Source organism: Pelecanus crispus, chromosome 2, assembly GCF_030463565.1.
Source record: "Pelecanus crispus isolate bPelCri1 chromosome 2, bPelCri1.pri, whole genome shotgun sequence".
Lineage (NCBI taxonomy): Eukaryota > Metazoa > Chordata > Aves > Pelecaniformes > Pelecanidae > Pelecanus > Pelecanus crispus.
Window position 1 is genome coordinate 62649180 of NC_134644.1, and position 24319 is coordinate 62673498.

At 39.3% G+C, this 24319-nt stretch overlaps 1 protein-coding gene across 1 annotated transcript in view; it reads left to right on the forward strand.

The window, feature by feature from the left end:
• CNTNAP2 (contactin associated protein 2) overlaps positions 1–24319 on the forward strand; it is a 1215771-nt gene that overhangs the window by 982710 nt on the left and 208742 nt on the right. Inside the window, exon 14 of the mRNA XM_075728323.1 lies at positions 18756–18912. Coding sequence (XP_075584438.1) covers positions 18756–18912 — 157 coding nt within the window. The remainder of the gene's footprint in view (positions 1–18755; positions 18913–24319) is intronic.

Below are 24319 nucleotides of genomic sequence, written 5' to 3' on the forward strand. Positions count from 1 at the left end.
CATTGTTGTCTCAGATTTCACCTGTGGTCCCCCCTACTCTTCCAGCTTTTCCTGAAGAACCATGATCCAGCGAGTTCCTTGGTTTGTATTTGTGCTTTGCATCCGTCCCTACTCAGCAATGTGTAGGAAAGGCATGTTATTTTATGTTTTTCTGAAGTTTAATTTGTAGTGGACTTTTAAATCAGTTAAGTTACAGGATTTGTGCATGTGACAGACAACACAGTGCGTGTGTGAAAAGAAATTTATCAAAGTACTGAGCCCTTCTGAGCACCAGAATTAAAATCACATTGTGATGGGGCCAAATGCACATAAGCAAGTCCTCGGTTTGAGAGGCCTGGGAATTGTTAGAGAGATTTTAATGTTTCCTCTTTGCTGCTGTTATTTAAGTTATGAAAAGTAATTGCAGAGTGAAGTCATAATACCTACTGCAGAGCTATCATGTATTGATTTTCAGTACTTTCTGGGTAGCTTCATGAAACAAGGAATTAAAATGAACTCATTGAAGTACAAGCATTTCTCTCCTCTGTCACACAAGTGCTCCAGACAGCCATTGAGCTGGTGGAGGTGTGGTGGGACAAGTTTTCAGAAAATTGTTTTACTCCTCTGTTATTCATGCTGAACGTTGTAACTGAAACGCCATTCACTGTGCTGTCAGCTATTGTACTGGCCACTATGGGGCTGCCAGAACAGAAAGACAGACAGATGCTATTGTGCAGTGCAGAATTGCCAGAATGAAAAATATTTCTTGTCTAATAAAATAGACTATGTTAGCTGATAAAGTGAAATAAAATAAATCAGAAATGTGTATGCGCTAAAAATATAAGTGCCTAAATACACATATGCAGCTGCATATGTACTTATATATACATGTATACATGATACATATACAGAGTTATATATATATGCATAGATACCTACACACATCTACATGTTGGAATCCACTGAGCTAGCGGTAATCCATTTTGGATTCTTGTTTTGTCTGCCTCGTCTCTGAACATGGTAGTACTCCATACATAAATTTAATAAGACGCAGGGAATTTCTTTTGTTACTGAATTCATTCATTTTGGTTTTGATTCCTTCCCCGTATTGTAAAGTTTCCTAAATAAATAAGCAGAGAGCTATGACAATTTGGGACTCCCTCCTTTTTATCCACCACCTTTCTCCTCTTTACTCCTTATATCTGACTAAAAATCCCTTACTTTACAGGGAAAAAAAAAAAAAGGTAAAAGTGAGATAACGCAGATAAAAGGTAGTAGGAAAAAAAATTACTTGGATGTTAGATGCAGAATTCAAAAAGCAAATAAAAGAAACACTTTTTGACAAAGGTTTGAAGGAATGCTCAGTTTTATCAGAGAGAACTTCCCAGCCATCAGTTTATTCCCCAACACACCTAGAGCCATATGGATCATAATTTTATTTTGACCAAATGTTTTCATTTGATTCAAGTTTGGTGTGAGCCCATTATAGCTATCTTCACAGTCGAATCATAGCAATTGGTGACAACTGTAGTAAAAACAGCTTTTGTGCATCCTGAAGTGTAGTAACCAAAGCACTGAGCAGCTAGGGCAATAATTATTGAGCAGATATTAATTGAATAGTAATCCATATATTAATTGCCAGTTAATTATCATTCAAGCTACCATATTTTTAATAGTTACGTATTCAAGTGCATGTTTTTATGTTTCACTCATTGTGTCCTTTAATTACAAATTTTATTTCCTACTATTTTTATAGATAAGTGTAGTGCTTTAACTGTTAGATTTTGCCAATTTACTGGATATGAAGTGTACAGAAAAAAGTATATATGATATTCCATCTTCATTCTGCATTGTAGCACAGAAAATAAAATATTGTCTCCTCCAAAGAGCTTGATCTTTTACTGTCACCTATCTTGAATCCTTCAGTGACGCAGAGATTTGTTCAGTCTGGTGGAACTCATCAGATGTCAGAAACACGCCATAATTCATTGTGCAGATATTTGTGTCCTCTCCCCTGAAGCATGGAGAGAACTAGCGCCTCATCGGAAATGTCTCGAAATTCCATTTGCCAAAAACCTGTTGCAAATGTCTGGCTGTAGGGATCGCAGAGAAAAATAATTCTGATCCCTTTAATAAGAGACATAAGTTGCGCATGTCTGTATTCTGCCCCTGCCCTTTTCCCAAAAAGAAAATCTTGATTTCCCTTGCAGTTTTTCCTCCCCACAATGGCAAGTATTGGTCCTGTTTCCCACTAATTAAAGTGACAGCATTCATTTTGGGACCACCTCTACACCAAAAGTAAATGCTATATTGGAAGATTAAGACAAAAAGCAAATTTCTTTCTGCTTGTTACAGGTCTCTCAGAAAATACTGCATCACAACAATCTGAGCATTTCTTTCAAAACTATTAGCTCACAAAACCAAAATGTAAAGTTGTAATATTTTAGTATATGTTTGGCATCTCTCATGATAGAGGTAATACGCCATAGCATCTTCCTGGAAAAGTGTTGGCTTAAATAGTCCTCTCATTCTTTTTATTATGTTGTCAGTCAAAAGTTTCAATAAACATATGTCATGCTTCTGGAACTATAGACATGAGCTTCAAGTGTACTTTGTGTCTTAGGTCATTTATCAAACCTGCTGGTTTGCCATAATCGATGCTGCTTTCTGTTTCTGATCAAGGAATAGAGTTCTGGAAACTTGGCAAAGAGTAGGTCTGTAGCTGTTTTACGGTCATTAATATCAGATCTGTGCATACTGGATGAGCCAGAAATGTGTATTTGATCTAGTTCAGGCATGTGAAGATCACTGCATCTCTTGAATTTTTTGGAGAAGATGATAATGAAGTTAAGAGTTTCATGCACTTACGCTGGTTTGATACCACCTGCAGGAGAAAGGATGTCAAGTGGTACCTTAGCTGGCACAAAGTTAGCATTGCATAGACAGGCAATACTGAAGGTAGCATAAAGCCTGCCTATACAAAGTTAATCCATCATTGTCTTTGGAACAAATGTGAACTGGAAGAGTGAATTCATACCAAATCAGTACCTTTTCCATCATGCGTTTGCACTATTTCTGATCTGGTAGTAGGAGTCTTAAAGCTAGTCTTACTGTATGATAGATCTGAGCAGTTTTTAATGGATTATATACAAAATGGCAAATAAAGTTCTTCTTGATGAGTTTAGCTTCCAGCTCATTCACAATTATTGTCTCTTCGTGTCTTATCACAGGATAGCTCACAGATAAAAGTGTATTCTGCTTCATATTCAGCTCCATCTCAAGAAGAGTGTGTGATTCACAGCTGGAGAAGCGCTGAACTAGACTGCTGTAATAATGGGATATTTCTTGGGAATAACTGAAAAAATCTGCATTATGATGCAAAACTACTTTTTACTGCTTCACTCCATGCCCATCCTCCAGTCTGTTTCACTTTCTGAAATAAGTATGTCCAGTCTGAAGCCAGGATTCCCTGGTAGTCGTTTGTTCCATTCGTTCATCCATCAAGAAAGCAGACTCACAGCTGCCAGTTCTGTCAGGTCAGATTGTACAAGACTTCTATTTTTCCAGAGACTAGCAGAGTTTAAGACATGAAGAAGAGAGAGCAGTTAGGGGCACGGTCATTGCTGATAAGACACAGGTGACCACAGTAAGTCATAAATAAAATATACATTTGATACAGAACATACCATCAGTTTTATAAGTAAGTTGCTCATTAACAGGCTCGCAGCTTGCAGATCCTTTTGGACCTCACCCAGTAAGTCCACGCTATACAGTTGGTTTTAGAGTTTCTTTCTGGCCATCAATATCAGTTTTTCCCAGTTTCTCTCTGAAGGTCGATCACTATCTACATACTAGCAGTGAAATGTGCCCAGTTGGTCCAAGATACTAAAACTTACTTCAAATTGCATCCTTGTTTGTGGTGGAATGGGGTATGTTGTAACCTAATTACAGTGTAAACAACAATTCTGTGGATACAATTGCAAGTACAGCTAATTCAGAGATCATCTTATGTGACCCAGACAGAGGAGTATCAAGTCTTTGTATTATTTAGCACAAATTGAACATATTTCTAAAAATATTTCCATTAATATCAAGGTGAAATAGATTTAAGTGAATGCTAAATGTCTTTATTTGTATAGCACAAATATCTGGGAAAAAACCCTCAGTTACTCTATGTCCTGCAAAGGCTTTTAAAAATAATTTTAGTGGCCTTTTCTCAGACTTTTAGTGCAGATGGAAAGTTAGAAGTTAGACACCAGTAGGTCTGTCTGAGTTCTTATTAATGAAAAAACTTCAAAACCTTGATCATAACATGAGTCACACAAAAATCTTGGTTAAATCACTCCATTGTAGGAAAAGCATACAGAAAAAGGCACTCAACATAACTTTGAGAGTTACATGTATGTTCTAATCTAATCGGATTTATAGGATTAATTCTGCCAAACAGAACAAGAAAAGTAAAATGTGAAAACCTAGGACTCTTAAAACACCAAAGAATCTGTCAGATCAATTGTCAATACCTGAAACCGAAAAAGGAGACTAATCTCATACCAGTCTTTTTTGCCTGAAAATTATCAGGCTTTTTGTCTATGAGATGAGTGGAAAACTGGCTCAAAGAAGGGCAGCCAGCGGTTCAGAGTCCACCTGGTGGTCAGTGGTGCTCCTCAGGGACTGGTATCAGAGGTGGGCAGTGAAAATCTAGAAGGCAGTGGGCACAAATTACAGTGGAGGGAATTCCAGCTGGTCATAAGGAAAAAATACTTCACTGTCGGAGTAGCTAGCCGTTGCAGCAAGCTGCCCAGAAAGGCTGTGGAATCCCAGTCTCTGGATATTTTTCTCAAGTCTGTCAGTGCCCTGATCTGAGTTTGAAGTTAGCACTGCTTTGAGCAGCTGTTTGGAGTAAATGACCTTCAGATATCCCTTCCACTCGAAATTATTCTGTTTCTTTGGGACTAATGGAGGAAGCAAATTTTGACCAGGAATTGATGGGTAGATGCAACATAAGCAAGCAGAGAGGGCTTTGTGCAGCTGCATGGCTTAGCAGTGTCATGTATTGTTGGAGCATGTATGTTCACTGGACAGTGATAAAATTATGAGAAGAAAAGGACACTCTCAGAGGCAGAACTCTGGTAATGTGGCATAGCATGAAAATAGCATCCCTAAGATCCTCTTCCAAAAGCAAACAAGAATCCAGCACTGTTTGCAGAGAAATGATGGGATATCAATCTTATAAATTACATAGCAAGTACAAGTGGAAAATTAGTGACGTTCTGCATCACTAAAGCTTCCAAGTAGTTTTCAAGGGTAACCAATATCTTTTGTTTCATTTGCAAAGCAGATTATAAAGCCAGAAGGGATTTTTACAATCATTTAACCTGACCTACTATTTAAAACCGGCATAGCATTTTCTGTTTATATAGAGCATAAGTTTTAGAAAAGATATCATTTTTCACTATACAAATTTTTAGTGGTAAAGAATCTAACATAACTCTCAGTGAATTGTACCAAAGGTTAATGAACTTCACTGAACTTTATTTCTCGCTTAAAATTGCCAGGCTTCATCTTCCACTGGTGGGTTGATTTTATGCTTTGCCTGCTACAGTGAGAAATTTCATAATAACTTCTGAAATTTCTGCTTTCCCTCTAGGTATTTAGAGAGTGTAACCAAGTTTGCTTTTTGCCATTTTACTGCAGGGTTTTCAAATTCTTACACCAAACATGACTTCCAGAGCTGGCAGTGCTCTGGGCCTCATGGAGCCTGGTCACTGCGGGAGAGCCCTCATGTGATAACTAGGATTCAGCAGGACAGCCCATTTGCAAAATGCTTTTGACTCACAAGTTGAGAAGGGCTCCATATGATAAACTAAAGATTCAGGCCCTTTAAACTGCTCATTCTAAACCAGCTTTTTCAGTCCATTATTTTGAAACTCCCATCATTATTCAACTTTCTTCGTAGCAAGAAGAGGTGTACATGCTGTTTCATTGACAGTCACCTAACAGGCCAAATACATTAAAAAATACATTACACAGTATCTGTTTCAGGTCTGTTGCTGTCTGGTTTGGGTGGGGTGGATTTGTTAGTGTGTTTGTTTTAACAAAGAATGGATTATCTGTGAATAATCTGTGGGTTTTTTATACTCTCTCAGTCCCACAGAGGAATTTGTGTTAAAACCCTGTTAAGAATCATTGCTTTCATGGACAAGCCTGCTGTCCCCACCTCAAGAGTATGGTTTGAATTATTTGTTTCCAAGTATTTGACCTTTCTTTTGTCCACATAGTTTGCTTAATGCTGAGCATATGAAGTGATCCAGCTTAATCTGTCTGTATCAGTAATTTCTTCCCTGTGATATTTGATATTTTTTCTTACTTCATGTTGTTTACAGCTTGATCAATGATGGCTTTCTGTTTACAATTCTATTTTGAGATTCATCTATTGATTTTATATCCATTTAGTGAGCACCCATATCAGTTTTGCATTGTACAAATGTCTTAATTAAAACTTAATCTTTTATTCTTTTTTTCTCAGATAAATTAGAAAATGCATTAAAATGCTGCGTTAGTTGAGATATGTTTTCTGTAAACACGTATATACTTATTGTTCAGAAGATAACAGTAGCTCTAAAGAGAACTGACCACAGTTATCTTGGAAGGTAGATTAAGAAAAGATATATTTGATGTAGAGGACGATGTAAAAATACGAAGTACAGGATTATACCCAGATTATGGACTTGGTGCATAAGAGACATTCATTAAATGGAGAAAAAGTATTTGCTGCATCTAGTTCAAAACATTCAAAACACTTCTCCCAGTGTAAATTGCTTCCATATTTTGTGAATCAAGGGTCATCCAGTTTGTTCTCATTAATACCAGTATTTGAAGAAGGCATTTCCATATCAAGTCATGGTCAGGATCAGGTCCAGAGACAATGGCCAGGTTCAGACAAAGACCAGCAAGTCCATGGTGACAAGGCAGGTCCAAGGTCAGGCCAGGAAGGCAGTCCATTGGGCCTGGGTCTGAATCAGAGGGGTCCATGGCTGCAATGCAGCTGCGATGTCACTCAGGTGGGAACATGCTGGAGAGCATCATCCTCAAAGGAGCTGCCAAGGAAGGGGGGGAGCCCCCAGTGAGTCTTCCTGGCAGAGCTGTTTGGGGGGGAGTCTCTGCTGAAGCTTCCTCCAGCTTTTTCTGGAGAAGCTTCAGAGTCAGCTGAGGCTTCTCAAAGAGATGTCTTAGCAACCTGGCCTTGCAGACAGGGAGGTAAACTCCTGGTCCTGACAAAAGAAAACTGTATGCCAGAGCAAAAGGAGTCCAAAGAATTGACCAAGGGAAAAACAGTTGATGTTGTCTTCACCAACATGTCATTCTCTCTCTAGAGTGTGGGACTTAAACTCTATCACACAAACCAGGGGAAATAATTCTTCGCATCAGTGCAGTAATGTAAGATTTCACAATCAAGTTTTGCAGCAGCCAGTAAAATTTGAGTTCTGTTTCTACTGTTAATACTGCAACTAGTGCTCCATACACTTCATCAGTGTAATTCCTCTGCCCTGTGAGTATATAATGATAGTTAAGAAATGCCATTTCAACTCATAGAATAAGAGATTATCATAATATCTTATTAGGTCTTCAATAAAGTGCGTCATTAGCCAATATCTATTTTCCCGTAGAGAAATCTGAAGCCCACGTGTGAGAATTAATGTGCTTGAATGGACTGATGAAACAAGCTTCATCAAGGAAAAAGAGTGCCCTGAGCTCAAACTGTAGGAGGTGGAAGCTTGACAATGTAAAACACATCACCTAACCTTTCCACTTGTCAGTCCCAATCAATATGTGTGTCTGTTTCTCAGAAATCAATAGAGACGTGGTTCTTACAGTAGCCATGAGACCCAACCTGACCTAGAAGAGAAACCGTCTAAATAGCAAAACACAAGCCCATCACCAAGTCTGACAAATGATCAGCTAAAAAGGGCTCTGATTGTTTTCATTTCGTATCCCAACATTGGATGCAAAGACAGTTTTCTCCAGATTAAGCTGAAGACAACACATCACACATGTAAGTCAATTACTCCACTTTCCTGCTTGTCCCCTTTCACACTGAAATTTGTATTTGTTTAGACTTCTCTGTAGCAACATCATCATTATTATCTCATACAACTTCTAAAATCTGTGTGTACTAAGTATACCCTTTAAAAGGTTATTCATACATTTGTCTGATTTTTAATAAGAGGATATAATAGTCTGTAATAATTTACAGGTTAATCTCAAACAGCAAAAGCCTTGGGAAATGACAGGGTTTGGACTGCAGAAACTTGAAAAGGATGAAAATGCATTCTGACAGGAGGGCTTGTTTGGGAGTGTTATTCTTTTACACGTCCCATTTCTGTCTCAAATAGCCCTTGCTTAACAGATGGCTTGGTTTTGGACCTCCGGCTTTAATCTTTATTGGTCCCAGAATGATGGGGTTTGTGTAGTATAGCTTCCTTTATTTCAATTTGAATATGCTCGATAGTCAGCCAGCTGTAAGCCTCAGTGCTGAGGCTCATCTGGGCATTTTTTCCTCATTTGAAATCCATTGCTGTTGTATGGAGCACAGCACATTACAAGTCATAGTAATACATGTTTTGTGTCATTTTTATTTCCAAAGGATCGGATACCTTCCAGATTTGGAATGGTGGCTGGTTAGGGAGCAGTGTGGCTACCATGCAAACAGGCTAATGTCTGTATTCATATGTTAGTGCTAGTTGTGGCTTCAAAACTGTGCATACACACTGTGTAATTTTAAAAAAAGTAGAAAAAAGAGAGACACATTTTGTGAGATCTGCCATAGGAGTATCAGTGTTATCAAGAATTCATGGCTCTCAATACAGCAGTGAAGGCACAATGGAAAGCAAGAGGTAAAGCTGATTCTTTTGAGGTTCCTCAAGGGTCAGTGGGGAAAGAAAATTGACAGCAGCAGTAGCTGCTGCAGCAGTCTCATCAACAAAAGAAAACCCTTGTGCTCCCCGAAACCAATTTCCAGTTGTGCCACGGTCCATGTTCCGTATGAAGTGCCAGATATTAAATTCTCATGGGTGGAGAGAAGCCTGAAGTCCTTCTGGCTCTTGTAATGGCTTTTTTCTTTCAACTTAAACTACTGCTGGGTTGTGCTTGGGGGCAGGGAGCAACAATTTGAAAGGAGAAATGCTTGAGAGAGGTATGGCACCTCTGAGGAAAGACTGCTTGCAGGAAAAGCTTTCATCAGTTCTGCTCACCAGGAGTTGTAGCTTAATTTACGTTGGGATCTTGTTAGTTTTAGTTCATTTGTTAGCAAAATAATGGCATCAGCTCTTAAGGAGCTGTCATATTTAGTTCCATGTAGGCTGTTACTACTGCAAATCAGATAAAATGGACCAGAAAGACACTCTGTGCTGAATGATGTAGGTACACATGAGAATGTTGTCTATTTTCTTCTCCGTATAGGTTAAAGGCACTCCTATGTGGGTGTGCAAAGCAAGATCCCAAGAATTATTTAGCTATTTTAAATTTATTTAAGGAATGTTTTGATTGTCTTCATTATATATTAACAGCAAGGGAATTAATCTAAAAATATGATCACAGTATCATTGACTGAATGTTTTACAGAACTTATTTTTGCATTTGCCCTGTTTCCACATAATGTATTGAATGCCAGCTTAAATGACCCTCTCTTTGCACTCAGTCTGGTATAATAATTTGAGTTTGATTTTACAGTCCCCTATAAATCATACTGCTAAAAGAGTAATCATTGTTGTGCTAATAATCACAATTTCTGTAATCTTCCCAATGGATCTCTGCTGTAAGATGAGGCTTTTGCTATAGAAAACTTCAAAATGCATCCCCTTACTGTTGAAATATCATCAGCAAGTCTCTGGGATTTTTTGTGTCCTTTTTAAGAAGTTAAATAATTCAGGACCTTTTGCTTGCATGAACCTGCAAAGTGTCAGTGGTAATGGGTATGCGCATGTGTGTATGCTGTTTACCTGTCCATTGAGGTGGGGTAGAGGTAACTTTACCAACTGGTCACAAAAAGACATTCCCCCCTTTAGTGAAATAATGCAATCCTTTGATTTATTGTTAGTATGTTCTTTGCAAGACCATGACATGGAAAAGTGCATTTTATCATGACGTGGCTGGGCAAACTTCAGGGTGAGCTGTAAGCTCATATCCAGACTTCACCAGCTTTGCTGTTGCTGCCACCTGAGCTTCCTGGGGTAGTGCTAGCTGTGAAAAGCCTATTCATACTGCAATTACACTTTCTAACTGCAATTTAGACATCCTGTATGTCCCGGAACAAACGCACTAAGCCTATTGTTTCAGCACACAGACTAAAAATTGTAGTGAACTCTTTTTGTAGACTACTTATATATGTATATGTTCTTTTTATCCCTTGAATGACATTTTATTGTTTAGAAGTACTTACTTTTCCTTTTACCCATAGCATACCTTAAAGCAAAGACACTGTTCTTTGGCCTTAAATGATCCAGTGAATTTACAGTACACAATTAATTGGAACACCAGCAAGCCTGGCACACTGTGTTGTTGATAGTAGGGACTGTGGTGATTTTATAATGAATTAACTTCAAAACCCAGCAAATAGTAGCATACAAGGACATCCGACAGCTGCTTTCCCAAGCTAAATCTCACCACTGAGATTTGATTCCAAGAAAAATAGCAAGTCAGGCTTGGTTAGTAGTGCTGCAGCTTGGAATATGAGTCTTGACAAGGGGAAAAATAATTTGTACTGTACTAGCTTTTCATGAGCTGGGGCGAAGAGTAAATCTCTCCAATGGCAAAATAAAGCTGTCAGACAGCTTTTTCATAAGATGCCATTGGACACCCATATGACAGTTCTCCCTCCTGATCTTTTTTATAGGTTGCTAATTCTGAAAGAAAAGTCATCTTTGCCTACATTTTTGTGGATCCAGGCAGTGAAATTTTAAGAAGCAGTTGTGATACTAGAACAAACATACAGACTGCTATTCAATAACCAGGAGTACCCCTGTTGCCTTACTGAAAAGATGCTTTAACCAGATGTCTAGTATCTAGGCTAAAATTCTGTATTTGCTGCTTTGTATTTTGAAATTGATATATACATATATGAAATATGTTCTCTGAAAAATTAGCAGGCAAATATATGGGCACATGAGAACACTTTCATGCAGTAGCCATCAGTGTGAGCCATGAGCACCAGTAAGTGGCAGTAATTTTGTTTCTCAAGCACTTGAACACAGGTTCCCTTCTTCTCTGTCTTTACTGGACATAAATGAGAAAATTTAGGCTCTTGTCAGTTAGGCCAGTCTTTAGGTACTGAAAGAAAACTGAAGCCTAAGAAGTATGGTGAGGACTGATCGCAGGAGTCTTCTCATGCCAGGGCTCCTGGCAGGGCATCTGAACATCTGAATCTAGTTCCTGATCTTGAAGGTCATAGAAGTTCTTCTAGTTTGTGTTATGGAGATGGTTATTCTTGCCTGCACTGCAAAATGTACTACTTTATGGCTCTGGAGGAAAAGGACAGCAAAGAATTCCTAGGTGCTCTTAAGAAAACAGTCACTAGGGTGCGTTATATTGATTTTACTGAGATTTGGGACAAAATTAGTTGAAAATGTTCCTTTGAATATTTCAAGGTAAAACCATCAGCAGTATTTGGTATGCATCAGTCAGCAGGTGGTGAGAATTGCATTGTGCATCACTTGTTTTGTATATTCTTTTATCATTATTATTATTTTCCCTTTCTCTTCTGTCCTATTAAATTGTCTTTATCTCAACCCACAAGTTTTACCTTTTTTTTTTTTTATTTTCTCCCCCATCCCACTGCGGGAGGGGTGAGCAAACGGCTGTGTGGTGTTTAGCTGCGTGATGGGTTAAACCACAACAATTGCACAATGCAATAGAGAGCAAGAAGTATTACTGAAAAAATGGAAAATCAAAAAAATATTAATTAAAAAACCCTAATCTCAGTACTATCACATACAGATATTATATATGAATTGTCATTTTATCTTAGAAAGTTCACATAAGAAGTCACTTTCTGCACAGGTACTTTGATTGAAATCTGGAAATGTAACCAGCCAGCCAAACTCTTCTCTCAGGTCTGTTCTCTCAGTTTCAAATAATTTGGCCTTCCGGGTGATCACTTAAACTGACACAGCTTGCTCACAATCCGCCTGGGGTGCAAGCAGGAGCAGACTCTGCTCTGCAGTTGAGCATCTTCAGTTAGGAGTTTCTGCTGTTGCCATGAAACTCAGCAGCAGCTGCACGTTCAGTCTAGGTGGACACGTCTGAGACACGAGGCAGGGGCAGCAAACCTGCAAAGTGTCTAATCAGCTTCATATTGGCCCTAAGCATATACATAGTAATAAAGATGAGCAAAATAAAATCAGCACAAAATAAACAGGTCAGCAAAGCCTACCCAGCTTTGACACCCTTGACTTCAAGAATTCTAAGTTGGAACATGTGGACGTACTTAATGCATGAGTGACGTCAAACCACGTTTGCTTATTTTTTCCAAATACTGAGTCTTCAAAAGCTGAGATAAATGGCTCACAGTGTTCATAGAAATGATTTGACCTGAGTGGAATAGATGCTGCTGATGGTGTAAGGAGAAAAGAATGCAATAAGAAGCAAGGTGAAAGCCATGAAGCACACAGCCATATTAGCATGCTGAACTTTTCAAACAGTGACAAAATTATTCTTTCAGTGCCTGTTTCTTCAATGCAATATCAGGTAGAATTCCTGCACAGGCTCTAAAGAACCATGACCTAAAATCAAGTTACCCTTGTGTGAGGCTAAAGGTACCTGTATGTTATAGTGTAGCTTAATGCAAAATGCACATGTAAAGAATATATTTCATTCAAAAATAGAATTATACCTGCCTTTCCACATGTGCAGATTGACTTTTTTTGAAGTTTTGTCTTTAATTTCATCATTGTATAGTATCCCTAGGAAATAGCTTTCACTTCTACCTATGATTAATTTAGGCTTCCAAAATTGCAGTACATTTTTGAAAGATATCTTTGGGCCTATTCTGCCAATAACAAGAACTGGGCAATTAATTCAACCTGTGGTGTTTTAATCAGTTCCATTAACAAAGAAGTGAAGAAGTGAACAAAAGAATCTTTCCTGAAAATAATAACAATTACACACATTCTGTGATTGTTGTTGACATTCCCTAGTATTTATTAGGGATTCTGTAGTATTAATGGATAACTGGAATGGTTCCATTAAAAAAAAAAAAAAAATTCAATTCAAAGTTATCCACTCCAGTAAATTAACACCTAATTGCTTGCAGGGGATCAGCTAAATGTAGTCGTTAAAGTTAGGCAGGGTGCCCAATGAGCAGTTTTCACCGGTCTTATTTTACAGACATTCTGAGCCATTGGCTTCAGTTTGAAAGTGTTCCTAGCCTTTCTTTATAAACCATTCCCTTTGATTTTAAGGACCAGCTAGAGGTCAGGAAAATTTCCTGACAGGCAGAAGCAAGGTAATCCTTATCCAGAGCAAGCTGTAGTTTGCTTTGATTCACCAGAAGAAGCTGCAGATGCAGATAGAATATACAGGTGCAGAAACGAATCAGGCAAATTCATGGGCAGTGGATCTATAAACAGACAGTAACAGGAACAGGCAGAAATATACCCTATAGCATGCTTAACACAGTGAATTGATGCTGATGGAGTGCAAAGGTAATCAACCCCAAGTAACAGCCAAACTCAGATCTTTTCTCTAAATATTGCCTCCTATTGCCCCTGTCAGGCACAGAACTCCAGGCAAGATGGGCCATGTTCTTAGCAGTATATTAATAATATTAATAAATATATAATTAATATCAATAAATATTAATTTCTGTTGCTATTCTTCCCAAAATAAAGTGCTAGGAATGCAAAAGAGCTGGGTCAGAGGACCAAGGGAAGAGCCTTGGATAGTCACCGCTGTTGCTCCTTTGTTTCCAAAAGTTGCAGAAGACACATAAGAATAATTTCTGGAGTGGAGAACAGCCTCCTCCCTTTCAGCAGAAGCAACACACTTCCAGTCTTCCTTCAGTAGCCATGGGAGTGAGCCAGGCTTTGCAGATCGTTGTTGCAAAAAGTGCTGTCTTCTAATGAAGGAAGAAGGAAGAAACTGGAGGAAAATTTGCTACGGGGAGGAGATGGTGAATCAAAGAGAAGCATTTAGCTTCCCCAGGGAGTTTACAAATAAGAAATACAGTCATCAGCCCTCTGAGGGCTGTATTCTGAATGGAGCCTACTGAATGCAGAGTGCCATGGCGCATCTGTCCGCTTTATTCAGCTCCCTAATCTGAGTTCTCTTGGTATTGCAGCTTCAGTTACTGGTACTGAACAGCTTTGAAACAACAGCCCTAAAATGTTGAAAGTAATGCCATTTTTATTAATCAGTTGCATTTAAAAATAATAAACGCAATTGGTTTTATTAAATGCTCAGTAGAATATAAAGTGTGCTTTCAAAAGTTATACATTTTGAGACTGTTTGGCTATGTTAGAAATAAATATATTATTGACTGTTAAGACTTCTGTTCATACTACATTAACTTTGGTTTGGTATGTTTTTATATTAAATGAAATAGTTCACACAAAGATACATTTATGAGATGAAAAAGATCGCTTTTTTATGACACTGAAAGATCTGCGAGAATACAAAGAAGTTGCCTTAGTCCTTTACATTTTTCTTAATATTCTGTAGAAGGGGAGCACTTCTTGATAGAAAACACTGATGACCAGATGCTTTACATACTTTGATTTAATAACTGCAGATCTAGGCTAACTTTGTACATGGATTTAAATAGAAACTCATATTTTGCATTAATTTTAATCAAAGTCCAGCACTGCAAAGCCATTGCAACCATGGTTAACTGTATTGTATATAAAAGTTAAAGGCTTTTTTGTGAGAGAGATCTGAATCACTAAAAATATGGTTTGAATCTGATGTTCTGGCCATACTCCTGTGTCCACATGCCCCATTAAAATAAGATCAGCCATTTTGCCCTTAGAAGACTGTTCTCACACCATGGCTATTAACTTTGTCCGTAAAGTTAATGAACCTCCTAAAAGCTGGGTATCTTTGTCCATTTTCTTTGTATCTACATTTTAACTACCATCATTACTTTTCTGCTAAGTGACTGAGTAATAAGCACACAACACCTTGCAAGTGGCTTCTCTTCAAGAAGGGAAATGGAAAGGCATCCTGGTCATAACTTAGTACACATAAACTTAAACACTTCCTGCAGCAGCCCTCAAAGGAGAGCTCTTTTGGTCCCAAAGAAGAAGTTCTGCATCAAGACTTGATTCTAACCAAAATCCCAAGGCAGTCAGAGAGTATCTCTCCTGATCCTTCTTCTCATGATGCTGTTTGTCCACAAAAGCTTGGGGAAAAAAGCAGTCAATTAATGACAACAACAAAGCTATCCTATGACTCAAAATTTGTTCCTATGATAAGAAAAGATAACTTCAAGAACAGAAGAAATATCTTCTGGTATTACTTGTCATCACAATACACTTGACAACTTTTTATATAAAAACTTTTTGCCTCTACTGGTTTTTATCCTTAAACTGAATTTATATACTTTTAATGCCATAAGACTGATAGCATTTTAGCAGAATAATCATGTATGATAAAATAGTCTGATGCTTAGAATTGTATCCATTAACGATCAGTCTTCGTGTTGGAGTGCACTACTACTACTACTTGGATCAGTCCTTTCCAATAGCTTCCAAAGCGGAAAAAATAATCAAAGGGCTCTGAAGCAGAAGGATTCACATCCTCAAAAGGAGACTATAGAGCTATAAAACAGGGTGAAATGTGAGAGGGGAAGAGTCATCCTATTTCTAAGTATTTTTTTACCTGCATGATACATCCTTCTCCCTTCTAGCCTTTCTTTTCTATTGTTCTTTTAGTCTCGCCAATGCAGGTTTTTACGATTTGTTATACCCAGTCATACTGGTGTCTGCAGTATACCTGCATAGCATTCCTGATTTGGAGCTTATGAACTCTAGACAAAATGCTGCTCTTCTTTTTCTTGGCTGACATGAAGCAGGATGGCCACAAAGGGCTGTTCTCATTTGGCTGGCACAGAATGATGGGATACAACAGTGTCTCCCCACCTTTTTTTTTTTATTAACCACAGACTATCAAGGAGCTCCAGAGCCTTCTGCATGGACCACTGTGGTGCAGGGTGGTCTGGTGTGCAGCTCACCCTATTCCAGTGCATGAAGTTATGTCCTAATGGAAAGTCTGCCCCACTGCATGGTAGCCAGCTAATGAGAGCTGTCTACTAAGGTCCCCTCTGTTGCAAGCTGTAGCACAGTATGCTGGGTAATTACAGACTGTTGGTGGTATCCAGAAGAGCAGTGCTGGAATTTCTGGTTGTGGGGATGGCTAGCAGAATCTGTGCTGAATGCAAAGCCCCTAAAATCATATGTTCCTTCCTTGACCTTTCTGGAAATTTAATCATGCATGTTAGTATCTTCCTAAATTCATTTGTGTTCCTAAGCCTGCGGGTAGGTCTTTTCTTCAGAATGAAGAAGCATGCGTCCAAACGGGGCCAGATCCCTAGCTAGTCTATATGCACACTGAAAACAATAGATGTGAAAAATGTCTCTGTCTATGCTAGAATACATTCTGGGTTTAAAACTATATGCCATTTGCCATTTAAATGAGTTAAAACACGCCCTGTTTGTGTCTGTCATAGTGGGCTGTGAGACCCATCACTGTAGTCTGTAATTCTGCTATCACTTTCATCTGCTTTAGTAATTTCTACCTCTTTCTGATTTTTCAGTCCTCTTTTTGACAATTCTGAGTAATTTATTTTCTTCTGGTGATTTAATTAGCAGTTTTGCTTCCCGGTGAAGTGCTTGCTGACTGAATCGTGCAATCCTTCGCTTGACAGAAAGGGTGTAAACAAAGAGAATTTTGACTAAGAGTCAAAAGTACAGCATTTCCACCACAGCATAAGAACTAACTTCAAAGATGAGAGAAAAAAAATACAATAGGAGCTTCAAATATCATTAATGCTGTAGTTGGGTCCTGTATCAATAAAAGCGCTTCTGTCATTCACTGTGGAAAGATAACATTTACCCTTAATGCTTATTAAATAATCTTTTGAAAGCCAGAACTACGTACTCTCATATCTGATAGATTGTACTGCAGGTTGGAAATGCTGCTGCAGCATTCACATGGCACCCTCTTCTACCTGACAGCACTTAGTTCCATGATAATTGAGTCATAGAAGCTAAAATGACCAATTTAGAGTCTAGAATCAAGTCACGCTACTACCATACCCATCGCGTTAGCACTGGAGCTGAATGGTCATACTGTGCAGCATAGTAACATCTAATAAAAACCTTCAGCCGCCACAGATTTTTCACATTACTGTATTTTCAGTAGTGGTGTTTTATATGATGTTTAACAATTCAAAAGCATTGAACAAAGCAAATGTTTTCAGAGAGCTGTGTCTTTTTGGGTTTTGGTGTTTTTTTAAACATGTATGCAGATATTTGGTTGCTCTGTCTCTGGAATTTGATTTTCTTTAGAGTTCTGTGTGAATTGCTTTCAACATATGTCTGGGATAAGTAGATTTATGGTCTAGACAATCAAATCTAATTGTGAAGTTACTATTTTTAGGATTATGGATGTAGTTTTTAGGAGACAAGTAAGTGAGATGCACAAACAGAAAATTATGAAAAGTACAATACCTATTATGTAGGATTTGCTTGTAAAATCTATTAACAAGTGAATTTCATGAAAAAAAGCTTTCTTTGATTTAATGAGAAAATACCAGCAGCAGATTAGATGAGGGAAAAAGGCATTTAAAGAAACATGTTTAAAGGCTGAGTTCAATCATGTTTTCTAGATGTGAGAAATCACTAAGATAAGTACATTGAGATTGATTATGTTACTCACATGGGTTTGAAGTTAAGCTTATATTTAAGTGTCGTGCTGAGCTGGAAGAATAAAAAGAAACTTTTCAGTAAGGGTGTTTTTTTCAAATTAGAAATTAAAGTAGAGGGGGTTTATTTATTTATTTACACATATGAAGCTTAGTTAGTCCAAAAGCATTAGAAATAAACTTAGAGCAATATAGGAAAATATCAAGTTACAGACCCAATGCCAAGAAATATGATTATGTCAAAGTTCAGATCACCTTTGCTCAAGTATTAAATAAAAAAAAAAAATACATTTTTAAAAAATTATTAAGATGCTTTTGGAGTTTGATAATATCTCTTTACGCTTTGCTTTGGACCAGCTGGAGAGAGCATGATGAACAAGTTTGTTTTCCAGTGAAGACAGATTAATTTCCAATTAAAAGCTGTTATTAAAAAGAAGAAGAGGGAAAATGAGTGCATCTTTCTTTGCAGCATTTGTGGACAAATATTGACTAATCCATCTGATAGCTTACTATATGAATTCAAAATTAATTGAGAATAATTATGGAACCTGCCCACGTTTTTTCATTATATAAACTGAGAACAATTAAAAAGCTAAACAAAGAGTATACAAGATAAAAAATATTTAATTAATTTCAATCATTATAAGTTGCATGAATACAGAAAAGAAAATATGTTTTATTTACCTGGCAAGGTCCTTTCAATTGCTCAATAGTAATGAATGAATCTGTTTGCCAGAAATATGGGATGGCTGTCCAGTTATGTGTTGTTAACATCTGCATATTAAACATCTGAGCCCAATTAATGTGTTACAGAGCTCTACCTCTTTGATGCATCATAACCTTGCATTTTCATTCCTTGCAGAAGGGAATCCATATACCTGGTGGGTTGGAAAAGCCAATGAGAAGCACTACTATTGGGGCGGATCAGGACCTGGCATTCAAAAATGTGCCTGTGGCATCGAACGCAACTGTACTGATCCCAAGTACTACTGCAACTGTGACGCTGATTATAAGCAATGGTGAGTGGTTTACAAGAAGGCAGGGTGAGAATGACCAGAATCTCTTAACTTTTACAACACTGCCATTATTTTGAATGTCTTTTGCTTATAGATTTCCTTTCTTACCAAAGAACAAAGGCAAAAATAATATATTTGTGATCCCTCCTGCAAAGTATCTACCCATCTCTTCATTTCCATTTTATTCATGGTAGCTGTGACTGTTGAATATAAGGAGTATGTTTATGTTTTCAGGTCAACTGAGCTGTAGAAAAGAATGGTAAAATTGCAAAGTCAAGTCCTAATAAGAAAGGCCAGCATTTTGGCTGCCGCTGCAACTTTGTCTCCATCATATTCAGTTATATTACAATACAGTAATTTTATCTCGACAACTTCATTTTTTCCCCAGAATTTCTCCTTTTTGGAGTACTATTGCTGCATTTGCCTGTAGAATGTGAGACCATGGGTTGAAATCACTCATCTAGTGACTCCAATCCTCTTTATCCATCTTTCATGAGAAAAATGTGTTAAAAACTAGGCTTAAAGAGTGTGAAGGAATGAGGCTCTGTATTTCAGAGGTATTGTATTGCACTTTGCATGAGATAATTAAATATTCATTGGCCTGTTGGTTGAGAATACAACCCTGTAGCCAGTTTGGGATGAGACAGTGAGAATTGGTACTAGTTTCTTCTCTAATAAATAGTTATTGATTCATCCCAGGTGGAACAATTTTAACAGAGGGACTGAGGAAGTCCTACCCCAGAGTATTTTACAGCCTGGTAGCAGGGGCAGTCTGCTGTGAGGTAATTGATGTGGGTTTAAATCCCTTCAGGCAGAAAAGAGAATTAAACCTGCATCTCTTGATATTCCCCATAAGCACTCTAACAATGAACCTACTACGTAAAGCTCATCATCATTTTCTATGAGACCCTCTCTGTGCTCTTAGAATGCTTCATTTGTAAGCTTTATCCGTTTGTGTCTCTTTTGTCATGACAGGCAGCATCATATTTTACATGGTATGCAATTTTTGGTGACCAGTTGGAACCATATGAACACTTTTGCCATTAATAGCAACCTGTTGGTAATTGAATCAATACTGGCTCATAAAACATTTCGTGTTAATTGAGATATTCATACAGCTATTAATAAATATAGAGCTACAGAACTCTAATGGTTCTACTCTAAAAAACAGAGTAGGGAGAGTCACAGAAACATAGAATCATAGAATGCTTTGGGTTGGAAGGGACCTTTAGAGGTCATCTAGCCCAACCCCTCTGCCGTGAGCAGGGACAGCTTTAACTAGATCAGGTTGCTCAGAGCCCCGTCCAACCTGACCTTGAATGTTGCCAGGGATGGGGCCTCCACTACCTCTCTGGGCATCCTGTTGCAGTGCTTGACCACCCTCATTGTAAAATATTTGTTCCTTATATCCAGCCTAAATCTATCCTCCTTTAGTTTAAAACCATTACTCCTTGTCCTATCACAACAGGCCTCGCTAAAAAGATTGTCCCCATCCTTCCTATAGGCCCCCTTTAAGTACTGGAAGGCCGCAATAAGGTCTCCTCACAGCCTTCTCTTCTCCAGGCTGAACAACCCCAACTCTCTCAGCCTGTCCTCATAGGAGAGGTGCTCCAGTCCTCGGATCATTTTTGTGGCCCTCCTCTGGACCCGCTCCAACAGGTCCATGTACTTCTTAGGCTGAGGGCTCCAGAGCTGGATGCAGTACTCCAGATGAGGTCTCACCAGAGCAGAGTAGAGGGGCAGAATCCCCTCCCTCGACCTGCTGGCCACGCTGCTTTTGATGCAGCCCAGGATTCGGTTGGCTTTCTGGGCTGCAAGCGCATATTGTTGGCTCATGTCCAGCTTTTCATCTACCAGTACCCCCAAGTCCTTCTCCGCAGGGCTGCTCTCAATCCCCTCATCCCCCAGCCTGTACTGATATAGGGGTTGCCCGGTCCCAGGTGCAGGACCTTGCACTTGGCCTTGTTGAACCTCATGAGGTTCACACAGGCCCACCTCTCCAGCTTGTCCAGTTCCCTTTGGATGACATCTTGTCCTTCTAGCATGTCAACTGCACCACTCAGCTTGGTGTCATCTGCAAACTTGCTGAGGGTGCACTCGATCCCACTGTCTATGTCATTGATGAAGATATTAAACAGCACTGGTCCCAGTACGGACCCCTGAGGGGCACCACTTGTCATCGATGTCTCCATGGTGGACATCAAGCCATTGACTCCTACCCTCTGGATGCGACCGTCCAGCCAATTCCTTATCCGTCGAACAGTCCACCCATCAAACCCATATCTCTCCAATTTAGAGAGAAGGATGTTCTGGGGGACTGTGTCAAACACTTTACAGAAGTCCAAATAGATGACATCCATTGCTTTTCCCTTGTCTACTGATGCAGTTACTCCTTCATTGAAAGTCACTATGTTGGTCAGGCAGGACTTGCCCTTGGTGAATCCATGCTGGCTGTCTCGAATCTCTTCCCTGTCTTCCACGTGCTTGAGCATAGCTTCTAGGAGGATCTGTTCCATGATCTTCCCAGGCACAGAGGTGAGGCTGACAGGTCAATAGTTCCCAGGGTCCTCCTTTCTTCCCTTTTTAAAGATGGGCACAACATTCCCCTTTTTCCAGTCAGCAGGGACTTCACCTGACTGCCATGACTTTTCAGATATCATGGAGAGTGGCTTGGCAACTACATCAGCCAATTCCCTCAGGACTCTGGGATGCATCTCATCAGGTCCCATAGACTTGTGTACATTGAGGTTCTTCAGGTGGTCTCGAACCTGATCTTCCCTTACAGTGGGAGGGGCTTTACCCCCCTGATCCCCATCTTGCGGTCCAACAGAAACACAGAATCACAGAATAGTTGAGGTTGGAAGGGACATCAGAGTTCATCTAGTCCAAACTCCCTGCTCAAGCAGGGCCACCTAGAGCCAGCTGCCCAGGGCCATGTCTCGATGGCTTTTGAGTATCTCCAAGGATGGAGACTCCACAACCTCCCTGGGCAACTTGTGCCAGTGCTCAGTCACCCTCACAATAAAAAAAAAAGTGTTTCCTGATGTTCAGAGGAAACGTCCTGTGTTTCAGTTTGTGCCCATTGCCTCTGGTCCTGTCACTGGGCACCACTGAAAAAAGCCTGACTCTGTCCTCTTTGCACCCTCCCTTGAGGTATTTATACATATTGGTAAGATCCCCCTGAGCATTCTCTTCCCCAGGCTGAACAGTGCCAGCTCTCTCAGCCTCTCCTCACAGGAGAGATGCTCCAGTCCTTTAATCATCTTCATGGCCCTTACTGGACTCTCTTCAGTATGTCCATGTCTCTCTTGTACTGAGGAGCCCAGAACTAGACACAGTACTCCAGGTGTGGCCTCACTAGTGCTGAGTAGAGGGGAAGGATCACCTCCCTCGACCTGCTGGTGGTACTTTGCCTAAGGCAGCCCAGGATACCATTAGCCTTCTGGGCTGCAAGGGCACATTGCTGGCTCATGTTTAACTTGGCAGACCCCAGGGCCTTTTCTGCCAAGTTGCTTCCCAGATGGGTGGCTCGCAGCATATACTGGTGCATGGGTTGTTTTTCACCAGGTGCAAGACTTTACATTACTCCCTGTTGAACTTCATGATGTTTCTGTGAGCCCGTTTCTCCAGCTTGTCAAGGTCCTTCTGGATGGCAGCATGACCCTCTGGCTTATCAGCCACTCCTTCCATTTTGGTGTCATCTGCAAGAATGAAGTATGAAAACTACAAAATTAGAGTAATAAAGGAAATCTTCCAGGCCCTGCAAAAATGATAGATTAGGATGAGGGAGATCAAACATTGCCACAGATATTGCCTAAGCTTTGACATTGTTAGGATAGTATGCTGTTAGCTATGATATGGGGTGAACTACAGAACACCACAGAGAAGTCAATATTAGAGACAGAGGAATCAGACATGGTGCCAAACTTCAGAGATAGAATTATATAGAGTGAAGAATATAAAGTCAGAGGACTCTTACTCAAACATAGGCTCTAGAGCAGTGTGGCAGGAGGGAGGAAGGTTTGGTTCTGTGACAAAACGGTAATGCTAAAAGGAAGATATTGTAATAATAATTATTATAATGGCAGAATTAGGAGCACTTATGGTTTTCATTGCTTGAGGCAGTGGATGTATATCCATGAATAATGGTCTCTGTACCATATGTTGACTGTTTTCTTTTATGCCAAGGGAAATGCGTGGGGGAAATAGCACTGACTTTTGATCTCTTCTTGTGGCTTCTCCAAGAGTCACAGATGATAATTTAATAAGCAGTGTTCACTCAATTATCTTTTTCTGTAACCTCTATACCCCCTATATACACTGAGATTATGTGGAATCTACTAATATATAGATTGATACAATTACTAGACTTTTTAAAATCTAAAATAAGATCACTATCATAATAGGTATACAACTGTTTACTCAGAACTTCAAACAAGAAGACATTTATACAGTATGTCTCTGGATGCGTAACAGGTTTTCTTCAGGAAAACTACTATATGTTACAGGACAATTTCTGAAAAATAGTTACACAACTGGGTATTATATTTTAACCTGTGGTGTGTGTAAATCACAAGAAGAAATTAAACCCTCATTATAGTCTTTAAGGACATTTTGTTCAAGATTCATTTTTGCAGTTTAGTTTTGGCAGAACCTAGCCCATTCCAAAGTCATACCTTTTGGGTTTTGGAATTACTTTGAGGAGCCCTAGTTAGGAATTTTCTCTAGCCAGGTTGATCAATACCTAAAAAGCAACGGAGCTCCAGAGGTGAGCAGACCTCACTGACTTCAGTTATCGGGGCCTCCAGATGTCTGTGCTCAAGTCTGGTGACGACAAAACGCCTCCTGGTTTGGACCACAGTATCTGCAACAGCACTTTTGGAGAATTGCCATGAGCGGGTAGATTCAGAGCATGGTAGCAATGGGAGCTCAGAAAGGGCAGAGGCCATTGACAGGCTCAGAGAGGCGTCCAGTTGCTGTGAAAGCATGCGTTCATCACATCCATTCAAACCTTGGTTTTGCATCTACAACTTTACATATTCCAGCTATTGCATAAAATACAGTATATCTTCTCATCCTTAGAGGTAAAAAAGAGTTAGCTTAGGAATATTGGGAGCATTACTTTGGTACAGAGGGGAGCAAGATGCAAGGATCCCCAAGCAAGGACTGACTGAGATAACTCCAGAACTAAAATACGGACATAGTGACATAGACATTAGTAAGCCTTTGTAATAGAGTTACATGGGTATTCCAGCACAGTGTGGAAATTACTATTAGTACAAGGATCTTTGAGCAGACAGGTCTTGGCTCACACAATGACAAAACAGCTTGCCATAGCTGTCACCCTAGCTCATCAGCACAAATTATTTTAGAAGAACTTAAAGTCCCCTAAAACACAAGGGCTGAGTAA